Genomic DNA, 13,619 nt, shown 5'->3' with positions numbered 1-13,619 from the left:
GGGAGAATTTTGGCCATAAAGCTTCTTTGTCATGTCAATTTCCACACATTATGGGCTACAACAAAAGACTCACAGGATACAGTTAAGTACAATGAACCCACTCTAAAGTTTTCCAGTTAGAAAGCACATACAGAGCCATTTTTGTTTTTTATTAAACCTCTCTAGTTGGAAAGAGGCAACAATAGACTGGACGATTTTCAGAAGGCTGCGTGGAAAACATCTCTTGCCAGCTGTGGGCGTATAATCCCTCAAGCCTTGGAGAGCCATGACACATTCCTTCGGCAACACAAACAAAATATAAGCAAGGCATGAAGTTCCATCTCGCAGTTAAGAGAGGCGTCCCATTTCCAGCATGAGATGTCAAAGGACCCCTCTGTGGGGGTCTGTAGAGCCCCTTATTTCACACACATAGCCAGACTGCTATCAATTACATCAAAGTCATTGTGACCTCGGAATTGTTTAGACACATAACCTGTTCCATAAATTTATGTTTTGCCAAACATTAATCTGTATTGTGTGCACAGCAGAGGTGGGGCACTGAAGCATTTTTATTTGACCCCAGTGTCAGAAAGCATCAGAGAATCAGATAAAATGGCCAAGGAGAACACCACAGCCTCATGCTACCCTGTCTAAAAAGCCTTGTTTCAGCATGTTTTTTGAACCAAACCACTGACCGTCAAGCAAGGTTCCCAGTTCTCTGCTCACATAGTGTGTGTTTTTTTTTTTTTTTACATGGTTTATACCTGCTTTTGTGCTCTCACTTAGAGCAGATCTGACAGAACAAATGAAGAGGTACAATTCAGAACAGGAGCACAACCAGAACAGTTCATTGGATGCATTGTTTTTGGGTTGTCTTATTGGGTTTCTAGGCTGCAGATCCCAAAAAGTATATGTAGATATGAAAGGTTTTTTTTTTGGTTCCCTCATAATTCATTCAGTGTCTGAGTGCTTTTCCAGTTCAGGGTGGCGGTGTGGAGCAGACCCGGAATAACACCCTGGAGGGGGTGCAAGTCCTTCACAGTGTGATACATTCACTCACACCTATGGACACTTGAGTCACAAATCCACCTACCACCGTGTGTTTTTGGACCGTGGGAGGAAACCGGAGCACCCAGAGGAAACCCACACAGACACAGAGAACACACCAAACTCCTCACAGACAGTCACCTGGAGTGGGACTTGAAACCACAAACTCCAGGTCCCTGGAGCCGTGTGACCGTGCCCCCTTCCCACACAAGGACAGCATTAAATGTACAAAACTACTTTAAACATTGTAGTATTTTTGTACATTTCCACTCCTCCGTTCATCAATTAAAAAAAAAACCCAACAACATCATACTGTACACTGCATTTTATTTCCAAAGAAAAAAATATAACTTCAATAAATATTGCAGAAACATCCATCATTACAGACGTACAAATATGGATTCCAACATTAAACAAAAAAACAAACAAAAAAGGTTGAATGCTCTACAGCTAATACAATATTTTATATCCGGGCATACCCCTGCAAGCTGATAAAAACAGAATGGAGTGGCAAAATGGAGGCACCTATGAGAGAGTAGTTTAACAGAGGACTCTATTTATGTTGGAAATGTCATTCTAAGAGTCTGGTGTTGGGTTATAAACCAGCTGATCTAGTGGTCAACCCAATACAAACTGGAAATGGATTTTTACAATAGTCTCTGATTTATGGCACCATTCACTCTGGAATGCATTTCTTTTCTGATGTGAGCCAAGAACCAAAGGGTAAACATGTATTTGTACATTTCATTCCAGGAGATACAGAACTCAGACTGGTCCAATAAAATGGTGTGACTGTCAGATTTGCAGGTCCATCAACTACCAGCACTAGACACGGATGTACACATTTACCTAGGGCGGTCATTTCTTCTCCTAACTGCTGATATGGGCCGGAGTCAGCGTATTGCATAGCTGAGATTATTCTCTTGCAGTTCCAAAAAAGCTGACGGATTATGAAGAGGTATCAGAAACTCTTCTTGCACTGAGTGCAGCAATACAGAAGCCCCAGGCCATGATAAGCTTGGGGTACATCGAACAAACACATGGAGGCACTGAAATTGAGGCTTCAAAACCATACTAATATCTGGATTTCACGATACCAGGGTCTGTTGACATGTCCTCAAGCCAAGCCAGAACTACCACCGACAACAAAACCAAAACACTCACAAGTGCACATGGGCATAACAGTCCAAACATGAAACGTGAAAACCCTGTGGCTACAACACTGAAGCTTGACTCTGACACTTCTTTGGCTTTTTGGAAATGGGGGGGGGGGGGGGGAATAAAAAAATAAAAAAAATAAAAAAAAAAAAGGGGAAGAAAAGCACAAGAAACACTAATTATGAGGTTAGTATTTCAGCAAATAAGGTTGGAAGCCTCAGAAAGATTCAAACCTCCTTACGGTATGAAGACTTTATCAAACCTCTCCCTGCAACAAGAACATGGTAAAACTAGAGTATAAACCAAAAAGAGGCAGGTTTAGCCACAGTGTGTCATTGTTTCTCCATTTAAGTGCCTTCTGTTTTCTTGTCAACTGGGAGACCTCCAAAGGAGCTTATCTGCTGTAATCAATGTAGCTTTCCTTCAAAACTGTTCTTTCACATTTTCTTAAAAGCTAAAAAAAAAAAAATAATAATAATAATAATAAAAATAAAAACCCAACAAGATACTCATTCTCCATAAATAATGTCCGTGACCTGTACTTCAAACATCATGCCTTTTCCATGACCTAACAGAAAGAGGACTGACTAAACGTCACCATGCTGTCCTCTCTCAAGGTGGTTCAAAATTCTTTGCAGGACTCCAAGGCGTTTCTCCAGCATTTGGTGCTTTTCTTCTGTGACACTGCCCTTGGTTAGCGTAATTCACATGGGACAGAATGGACCAGAGCAGAGGACAAAGTGTCAAAACATCCTCAAATCCTCACCGCTCTTTGAATGACTCTAGAGGGTGAAGACAGATAATCTTGAGCCACATCTCTAAACTCCTTTGTCCTCACCTCCAAAGCAACTGTAAACCCCACACTCTCCAGTCCCTTCACATGACTGTACAGCTCTTGGCCTTATCTTTACGCATGTCCGAGGTTACTGACTCCAGGTAGGGTCTGCTAGGCATGTGGGACGTTCTCTTGGTGGCTCTGGAAGATTTGTGACGTTTGACATTCTTGTGGTTCTTGTTGACACAGGCCAGCGTGGCCACGTGGAAAATGTCCCTCACACTGTTTTCTGACTGTAACGCAGAGCACTCAATGTAGGGTGCTGAGAGTTGCTTGGCCATGTTTGAACCCTTAAAAAGGAGAAGAATATAAGAATAAAGAAGAGAAGAAAGTTATTTTCCCTCCATTTTCTTAAACCAGTTTAATAAGTGCATCTACACTCCAGCCTTATTATTCAGTTATAAATTTTCAGGTTACGTTCAATAATCAGACCATTCTACATCCATTTAATTTCCATTAAAGGCAATGTCAATGATTCTGGGGAACTGCTGTTCTCATTTGTTCTCATTCCAAAGCTCTGCATCTTTAAGTTGGAATGGTATGTTTGAGGAGGAAAACATCTGTTTGTATGTGGCTGAAGTTTAACTTCTCAAAGTTTTAATTCACTGTTTGAATTACCACAGACACTTTGATTTGTAACACTCATTGTTTAGCTTTGTTTCTGTCTGTGTTTACTTTCATGCAATATGCACTCTACCGAATTTAGAGTCAGTTCCATGTATATTTTGGGAGGGAGATAAATGTGTATTGTGATATGCATGACAAACTGCTGGAGGAAACTAAGAGTTGGTGGCTCAAACACAGAGCTGTGTGCATGTGTGAGAGACTATAAGTTATGATATTTAATACATATTTTAGCATTGATAACATGTAATCTACATTTTGAACTCAAAAGTAGCAATGTTGATTTTAGATTGCTAATTAATGCAAATATCATTTTTGTTACTCTGTGAAGAGTAACTTATGGGAGGGAGTTGGGGCCAAATTTGTTGCAATTAGTGTTAATTTCCCCACATGTTAATGCATTCATTTTGACAACACTAAAAGTCATTTGTACTTGAAAATAGAAAATGAAATAACTGAAGGATGATTTCTGAATTTAGCAGAGTTTAGTGTGTATTAACACATGGGGAACTTGTGGGCTCATACTTTTAATTTATACAGTATTGAATAAAGTATATATTACTCTGAAAATATTGTTTGCTATGTGCAGTGCCTGGCACTGTTGGTCAATTTAGTGCTTGTCCACACTTGTGTTCTGGATGTTTTGTATTCTTAAGCATACAATGTGTAAGAACAAAGTGAGCTTTTTATGTTCTACCTTTATAATACTAATCAATACAAGCTCAGAGATGGAGATTTAATATTCACTCACTTGATCATATGACACTGGTGTCTGCCTGTGATTTGAAAGTTCCACTAAGGTGGTGAGGTCCGTGCGCAGATCTGATTTACACCCCACTAACAGCATCTTTGTGTTGGGGCAAAACTCCTGGATTTCTCCTTTCCACTGCAAAAGGAATGAGAAATACATAAATTAAATGTCTTTCATTGTGATGTACATGGAGAGATGGCCACTGTTCTACAAAGTAGTCTTATATTTATTCTTGGACAATTCCACACTCTATAGTACTAAGCCATGTACTTTTCTACATAGTTTTGGATTCCATTTGTATTATGACTGTAATCTCTTCATTTGAGCGCAACTATTATTTACAGTATGTTGTAGCTTTGGCTAGTGTTTCCAGGGTCAGCTCTTACTGTGTGAGCTTCTGGTTAAAACATTAGCCATAATTTGGTCTTGATGTGAACGCCAATCTATATAAAAATTCTAGATCTGTCCACCCCTAATAAAAGTACCTTGAAACCTTTACTGCCAAGAGGTTTGTTTGATCTCAGGTGGTGGTCCGTCAGCACCACATCTGTATCCATTAGTTTCACATTCAACCTCTGTGACATCATAGGTCAAGAGGCCCTTGACAAGACAAAAGGCCCAGGCCAAAACTCTTAGACCAAATACAAACTGCCCCTGCAATCTTTATCCATTGATGTAAAGATCACCCAATCCTCTGAAATCTACACTCTTAGCAGGAGTAACAAAAACAATATTTGAACAGAAGTTGGTGGTATACAATTTAGAAAGATTATTTAGAAGGGATAATTTCCTTCATGATTAAGAACAATTTAAGGGTCTCTTTTCAACCATTTAAGAACTTTGCAGCTTGTGGATTAAAATAGAACCATAATAAGGAACTCTTGGAGAACACTTTAGAGTGTTGACTCCTTTCCAAAAGGAGTTTCCATTTGAAACCTCATTTAAACCTATTTTTCAATTTTCATATTTCGGGAAAAATGTGCATCTATTACATTTCTGAGACCGTGGCTCATGACACAGTCCTTAATGATGTCCAAATGGCGACTATTGTTGCAAAACCAACTTGTGATAAACACATACAAAGTAAAAATTTGGGAGTACCACTCCGAGTATAACCATTTTAACAGGTTTATATGTCAGAAACACTTTGCTGCAAACCTTTTTTAGCACACTGTCCAGGGTTTCAGGTCGACTGATGTCAAAACAGATGAGGACTGCATCCGAGTCTGGATACGAGAGGGGTCGCACATTGTCGTAGTAAGGCGACCCTGTGGAAACAAAAGGTTAAAACACAGCTGAGTCACGTAGATGCTGTTATCCCAACACAGGGGGCCAACCTGTATTAATACTTTTCATTTAAGAAGTCTAAAACTCTGGTTCTTCGTGGGTTACTTTGTAGTTTCAGCACCCTTCTGGATTAGCCATTAAACTTTACCAGAATTACATCATTCCATAAAATAATTTAATAAAGTAATAATTTAATAAAACAGCATCAACTCTTCCGCCTCTTTTTTCCTGCAAATATCACATAAATTCTCCCAGGGACAGAGAAGACTTTCGCAGACACGTAAGCTTCTTATTCAAGACTAAGCCTCAAAAATGTAGGTTGCTGAAGACTTTGTAATGTGAGAAAATACAGCTATAAAGACCATAAACTCTCCACATACCAGACTTTCCTTGGTTTGTGGTGAAGAGTTTGACGTTACTGAGGTTTGCCACTCTGCTGTAAAGACATGGCCAGGCTTTGCAGACTTGGTGCCCAAATTCAAGTGGCAAAACAGCCATAAGATTAATTTTGGTTGAACAATAGACTTCATAGAATAACATGAAGATTTTTCAACCCAAATTATTTCAGCTGGATTTTGGTTCACAGAAAAAAAAAAAAAAAAAAAGCTAAAGAAAACAGTACTGTGGAAATGTCAGAGACCACCCTATATTTAGTTCTTTATTCTTCATCACCTCCAAAGTCTTATGAGTTGGTTTGCATTTTGTTTCTCACAAGCCAAGTAATCCCAACCACATTCAGTATTGTTGAGGCCTGACAGTGACGAGCAATGGTGGTCTACCAGGCTATGCATGATTGTTAGGAGGAAGTTCCAGTATCTCTTTATCATTTTTAAACTCCATATCTGGAAAGGGCAGTTTCTTCATTTATTTTCCTTTGACATTCTTTTGTATTTAGTGATTTAACATATATGCCGTCTCTGACATTTATCCTAAAAATAAAATCACTTCAAGGCTGTTTTGACTGGAAATAAAATAAAGGTTGGACTTTTTTCCCCCCTTACCAAGTCATATTTAAAAAAAAAAACAAAAAAAAAACCCCTCCTCTGCACAGCTGCAACAGCAATCCAATCTATTTCATGAAACAATTTTCATAAAAATACTACAAGCATACTTGCCTTTCATCCTCCAATTCAAATAGCTGACACACAGAATACCACTGTCTGCAGCTGAATAACTCTACCTTCATTAATTTCTCCATAAATTTTAAAGCTAGACCATGCAAGCACTGTCCCTGACTGTTTTAGTTGGTTCTGTGTCACAGTTAAGACTAGAACAAGACGTCCTAAAATTTAAAATCTCCTGAAGTGGAATGTTGCCCCTGTGTCTGGAACGTGAGGAATTTGTTTTTCCCCCCACTGTTTGGACAGAATGACCGCTGGGAATTCCTTTGTAAACTCTGTTGAGAAGGCTGGAGGTCTTCTCACCGTACCAACAAACATACACAAAGACCCTCTCACGAGCGGGGAGGTGTTTGGGTGCTTAATCATTTCTGTCAGGAGCACAAAGCAAAGACATACACACGATCCATAAGAGAACCAAGGACGCAGGCATTGCACAACATTAATGTACACTCTGAGAAACAGCAACAACAAAAGGCTTTTTTAAATATATATATACACACACACACACTATTTGCACAGTGACACAGATCAGAATGAAGTAGGTGGTACAGTAGATGAATTAACAATTTGGAGGCTGATAAATATTTTCAGGTCTTTTCTGTTTCCGAACTGTGCAACTGTACTGGACTTTCAAGGTTGTATTTTGCTGCTTGATATCTACATACTAACGTACATACTTCAGATTCCTAACACGTTTGATGAATTTTACACAATGTAGAGGGGGGAAAAATAAAATAGATGTTATATCCAAGCATTTCATGTTCCCTAACTTTTGGTGTGTTGTAAGTGGCAATTTCAGACCGAGTGCATTTACATTGAAGTGGACAGTGTTAATTCATTATTTAAAAAGCACTACTTTGTTTCATCTGCCTTTATTTTACCTACTGCCACAACTCTGAGAGTTAGGTTTGTAAATGCAGGTCTGAGGAAGGTCACAAGATGCAAAACCCTCCATGAAAATCCTGCCCCTCCCTCATATGTTCCTCCATTCCTGCTGACTGAAGTAGAAGTAGGAAAAAAAATGTTTTAGTTTGCTTGACAAGCAGGTTTTCATCGCCAGCAGCTCCAAGAAGCCCATTTAAGATGCAAGTCAATGTGCCTAGCATCAGAAGATATGTCTGAGCAATTACAGACAGGTTTAGCTGTATTTTGATTCAAAACGCAAGCCAATGTGCTTAGCATCACAAGATACGTTTGAGCAATTACACATGGGGATTATGCTGCTTTGATTGAAGTGCTGAAAACATTTAAGGTAAAATGTGCCTCAAATGCAAAGTGAAGGCAGAATTTACATTTAATTGTATGTATTTTACAGCAATTTGCGATGTTTCTTGCGCAATAACCTGTATACTTAACGATAAATTAACATGCACTAATACAAAATGATTTTAGGCAGGGTAAGATTTATAATCACTGTTATTGAACTACTGAACTTGAAAATACCTGTTGGTAAACAGGTTTTTAGCTTTAATTGCACATTATATAATTAGTTACTGCACATTTCACTACAAAAATATGCATATTGATAAAGCTAGTGATTGCAAATTTTTACAGGCTTCTTTAAAACGACTACACATGTTCGCAACTGAAAGCTGTATCTTTTAACTGTGCCATTTTTGTCCATTAATTTTGTTCCCAAGGTCTCCATCATTTGGATACTTTGTTACAACAGGTAGTTTCAGGAAAAATGTACTGACTGATGTATACACTGGCCAGGGTATCAAAACACAACAGCATTTGAGAAGCAAACAAAAGATAAAGGCTAACCCACTGCAGAATAAATAATCTACTCCATAATCAAATATCATTCACCAAGATCAGAGCATATTCGTGTATCAAATGTGGTTGTGTTTTGATTGTAGGCCACTGTAAAGCAAGGACAAAAGGGTTTAAGTTACCTAAGGCCTCTTATTTGTGTACACAACCTGAGCTACATACAAACAAATCTGACTCTATTTTCCCAAAGAATGCACTACTTACGTAGAAAATAAGTGTATGTTGTGCGTCTACAAATGCATGGATGTGGATGGAGTAAGTGTCTACAAATGCCATTCACAGACACTCTAAACATTCAGCACTTACGTCTGGAGAGTGTAAATAATATTTAGCCCCACGCTGCAACTTACACAGCCGTGAGAGTGTTAGTATAGTAGCCTCAAGTTTCCACAATCATCTCAAGTCTCCATGTAACAAAGGAGAAAACAGAGATCCAACTCCAGTTTCTTTCATAAAGGTCCTTATTGACCAGAGGTTATTGAGGTCATGCTTATCTTGTCCAAGAAATGAATCTCTGGAGAACCTCCGGCAGGACTCTGCTGTTCTCTGACCCATGGCATGGTGTCATATATCAGGGAGGGGTTTCTCACCACTATGAGCTAGCATGTACTCCAGTGGAGCTTTTGACAAAGTGGGTTATGTTGCTGGTTTGAACAGGAGATTCCTCAAGAGAGCGCTCAAAGCACTCTGAAAATGTCAGGGGATGGGCACCATGCTCAAATTAGCCAGAGGCCGCCCTTTGTGACAACCTACTTTCGGATTGGTGGAGCCAGTTCGATCCTAATTCCCCAGGTCCCCATCTTGCTCCAGGCAACCAGGCAGTGCTCTGTAAACTCCATACCTAAAGGGACTGAGTGAAATCCTGAAGAGCAGCAATTTAACCCTTAAAATGCATTGCTACCCACCACACCCCCAACCCCCCCTCGGCAAAGACCCCAACACAGCCTCAAGCAAAAAAAAAGTAGACTGTAAGGAGGTAATTATCCCACATTTCCATTTCACAGTGGGTCATTTGCTTAAAACTGTGACATTCACATTCAGCAGCTTTGAATATTCACAATAGCCTCCCACAGTGCTTCGCTGATAACAAGTAACACATTTTACCACTTTACTCAAGACAAAAACAGCAATTCGCAAAAGGTGTTTTGATGTTTTGACCCCCCCATTGTGTTTTTACCATCCTCCGTCTTTGGCTTCTCTGACTGAAAGGGTCCAAACACGAGTCTCTCATGAAGTCAATAGGGTAAAGGAGTTTGCACTGACATTATCCTGGAGGTCATCTGCCTCCTTAACACAAAGCAAACAAAACTCAGCCAAGACAATCTACACAGTTTACATGGAATCTTTACCCATTCTGAAAATTTAAGATTGACGTGACAAACACAATGAGGTAAGCACTTCCTCAGCACGTGCTATCTGTGTTTATTGGCCCCTGTCCATTTGGCTGTTTCCTGCCCTCAGGCAGGCCTGCAGTATTACTAAAAATCAGCTGAAAAGGGCGCGGGTCAAACACGCTGGATTTTGCTGTTGCACCCACCCCCCTCCTACTGCTCTGCTCCAGACTGGCAGATCGTAAGATTGTACAGCTGCTGGAGTCAGTCCACCCTACAGTGTTATACAGTCACTGCCAGACTTCCAGCTAATATAGCACTATAATTCGTCATGGTGTTTTCTTCATTTTAACAAATCACATTCAAATACTCCACTAATTAAAATGGAAATTCAAATCATTTTTCAAAATTTCTGCATATTGAACACATTAATGTTCCAAGTGAAAATTGACACAAACTGGAGTTTTGACATTAATGCCTCTAAAAGCTTACCAAATATTATTACATGGAACAAATATGAATACACTGTCCGTTTACTGTAACATTGCTTAATGAAAGCTTTATGATTGTTACCATTATAAACATTACACTAAAAGTTCATTGGTCATTTGGGATGGTAAATAACTGGCTATATTTGTGTTGTAGGCATCACAACCCCTAGTCCCCATCAGCCTTCCTGTAAAATGGTATGTTTATTCATGAAATGCAGAATTTCACATTAAACCACTCTGAATTACTTTGTTTACATCCCTTACTGGAGTTAAAATGAATACATTAAAGCTGGGAAAACAAGAATGTGCAGTGCATGGCAAGAACTTGAAACCACCATTATAAACAATACAACTGCAACAATTGGTCAACTCGGTTAAACTGAAGGGTAAGCAAGACTCCAGTATGAAACTAATTCCAAAGTATGACCTATAATATCGCATAAATGCTATAATTGGAACTGTTGAGGTTATTCCCTGCTGGAACTGCTCAAATGCCAAAGCAATGACACATCTGCTGAGCATGTCCAAACTGTCTGAGATCCAGAAAAAAAAGTACTAATCCTTAAAGGAGTCAGCTCAGGGGAGTTAAAGCCTCAAGGCGTGCTGAAAGAAGGGTGGAGAAGCTTTGCGCCTCAAGACTTAAAGCTGCTTGACTCTCGCACAGCATTGCAGGCATTCCAGAGAAAGAAGAGCCACTGAGGGTCTCCTTAATAAGCCTGGTTGGGTTTGGTCAGTATATCTCATATGACCTACATTCAGATTTCTTGCAAACAAATGGTTAAGTTAATCAGTCTGTGGCTTTTGTCGCCTTCCCCCCCCCCCCTTCTCCAGTAAGACTTTCAGTCAAGCACAATTCAGAAAATTAGATGTTAGTCAGAGTCTGGAACAATAAAGGCACACTAACCATTTTTGTTTCATCATTTTACATAAAGTAAATAGTGATGTAAACAATGTCATTCAAAGTTGCTCAAATGTTCACTGTAGAGAGTTTGAGAATCTTGTGAGCATTTTTTTCGTAATGTTGACAGGATTAAAAATATTTGTAAATAAGAAAAAAAAGCTCTTTCTAATTGGGACTATATTGCCTTGCATTTCATCAGCAAAAATGCCATTTAAAGCCTTGTCTCCAAACTATTAATCCAATGTCTCAAGCATGGTTAAGTGTATTCTTAGCACATTTTCTGTAATACATACAGGAAGGCACTTTAAACATTACAGGCTTCAGATATGTAGTACCTTTACTCACCATTTCATTCATTCAATTAGGCAGAATTTTTAATAATCCAAAACGTGTCATTAGTGATGATGGGGATCTGATTTAAAATCCTAAAAGAGTATAAGAGCTTACCTGAGGTGTCCCAAAGGCTGAGCTCAATCCTCTGAGAGTCAATTTCAAAACTAGCCGTGTAGTTCTCAAACACTGTGGGGACGTAATTCTACAACACACAAATATACACAATAAGTACATTCAGATAATACAAAGAATTAACTTAAATAACCTAAAATAAGACTTATTCAGAAATAACCTGACTGTAGAAAAGCTACACCAGAAAAAAAAATACAAGCACAACCTGTATACAATGACCTTGTGCTTTGTTAGAGGTGAAATGTGCTGAGATTTCTATTTGTCTGCATAAAATGCACAACATGTCAGTAAAAGGAGTTTAACAAAATGCTCCGTTTTAGAGACAATTTTTGAGAAGACAATAGTGAGAAATGCTCATTCTGATAGTAATGGTAACCAGACGTCTGAGGGGTCTAAAGTCTCTAAAAGAACACACACAGAATGTGAAAACGTGCATTAAGCTCGCATTAATGCATTTAAATAATTTTTCAGGACAAAACTCGATTTCCAAACTACTTTGAATAAAAAAAAAATAATAATAATAAAAAAAATAACTGTCTGTGAGGAGGAATTCTGAGGGGTTTTTGGCGTCTGGTTCCTATCACCATATCTAAGCTTTTCTGAACCCAAATGTCCCCCCTATAAATGTTTCTGCATTTTAAAGTTAACCATTTACAAATGTAGCCATTAAACGGATGCCTAAATGAGGATATGTACTAGAAAATGCCCCTTTAAATGAATAATATCAGTCCCTTGAATCGTAAAGTTACAATGAAAAAAAAAAATAAATAAATAAAATAAAAAATAAAAAATCAAACGTACTTCTGGGAAGCAGTCTTTAGCAAATACGTGAAGAAGAGCGGTTTTCCCACACTGACTGTCCCCAATAACCACAATTTTACACTTCACACTTTGACTGGCATCCATTGTAGGAAGCTTCGGTTCGTCCTTCATTGATTTCTGCAATAAATCCCTTCAGAAGTCGTGGCGGTAACGAACGTTAACTCCGAAATAAAACCACGCATGTGCGCAGTGAACTTGCTCCAGGTTTCAGTAGCTCTTCTCCTGCGCTGCGTCTCCTTATCTCTCAAAACCGTAGCTCCTCCAAACTGACTGCATGTTGTCTACAGCGTTTTGGAAAAACACGCCTCTAAAAGCTCCAATACACGATGGGTTTTCCTCACAAACCTTCACAAACCTTCACAAACCTGCCCAAACCTCCTCCTCCTCTCTCCCTTTCATGGCTACGGACCTCCTGCTTATATACAGCCGCGAAGGCGCGCCCTCGCTCGGCAGAAATGTTCTTAACATCTGCGTTAAACGGATTTACCTGAACCTGAACGCCCTGTTTGTATTCGTGACATTGTGGGATATTTCCATTACCTCACAGTTAGCTTCTGGCTAACCAGCATCATTTACCTACAGAGGAAAAAAAATATCATGTTCTCTGTAAACATTCAGGAATTTGTTCCCATAAAGAGCCACATGCATGAACAGTGGTACAAAACGAAAGAACAAGTTCACTTGCGGAAAGTACCTTTTTTCCAATTCTTGACAAGTACTGAGGTAAATTTAGCCTATTATGGTCTTTCAGTTCAATGTTCCTTCAGGAAACAAAAACATAAGCAGGGAAAAGCAACTGAAAGTGAAAGCCCCAACTATATTCAGAAACAAGGACATTCTCTTCTTCCTTTATTTAATTCCCAGTCCATTACAAGTTTTAGGGCAATTAAAAAAATTAAAAATGTGAAACTATTTCCCACAGTTTAGTCTTCAGACCGGTTGGATTTTATGCTTCTTACAATCCTAGTATTTCCAAAAAAAAATCATTTAGGGCTGGTATCCCCAGATTAAGTTTAGTCATTGACTATATG

The 13,619-nt window shown here is 39.0% G+C and overlaps 1 protein-coding gene across 1 annotated transcript; it reads right to left on the bottom strand.

Moving 5' to 3' along the window:
- Positions 1-1,336: 1,336 nt before the first annotated feature.
- Positions 1,337-12,968, bottom strand: LOC136710808 (rho-related GTP-binding protein RhoE-like). The gene is made up of 5 exons (XM_066686640.1): positions 12,568-12,968; positions 11,749-11,836; positions 5,553-5,662; positions 4,395-4,529; positions 1,337-3,309 (listed from the first exon to the last, which is right to left on the bottom strand). Exons 1-5 carry the CDS (start codon positions 12,697-12,699, stop codon positions 3,061-3,063), a joined length of 714 nt encoding a protein of 237 aa, XP_066542737.1. The 5' UTR covers positions 12,700-12,968; the 3' UTR covers positions 1,337-3,060.
- Between the last annotated feature and the right edge of the window lie 651 nt (positions 12,969-13,619).

The sequence above is a fragment of the Hoplias malabaricus genome, chromosome 12 (assembly GCF_029633855.1).
Source record: "Hoplias malabaricus isolate fHopMal1 chromosome 12, fHopMal1.hap1, whole genome shotgun sequence".
Lineage (NCBI taxonomy): Eukaryota > Metazoa > Chordata > Actinopteri > Characiformes > Erythrinidae > Hoplias > Hoplias malabaricus.
The sequence above is the reverse complement of the archived record's forward strand: the minus strand, read 5'-3'. Positions and strand labels throughout refer to the sequence as shown.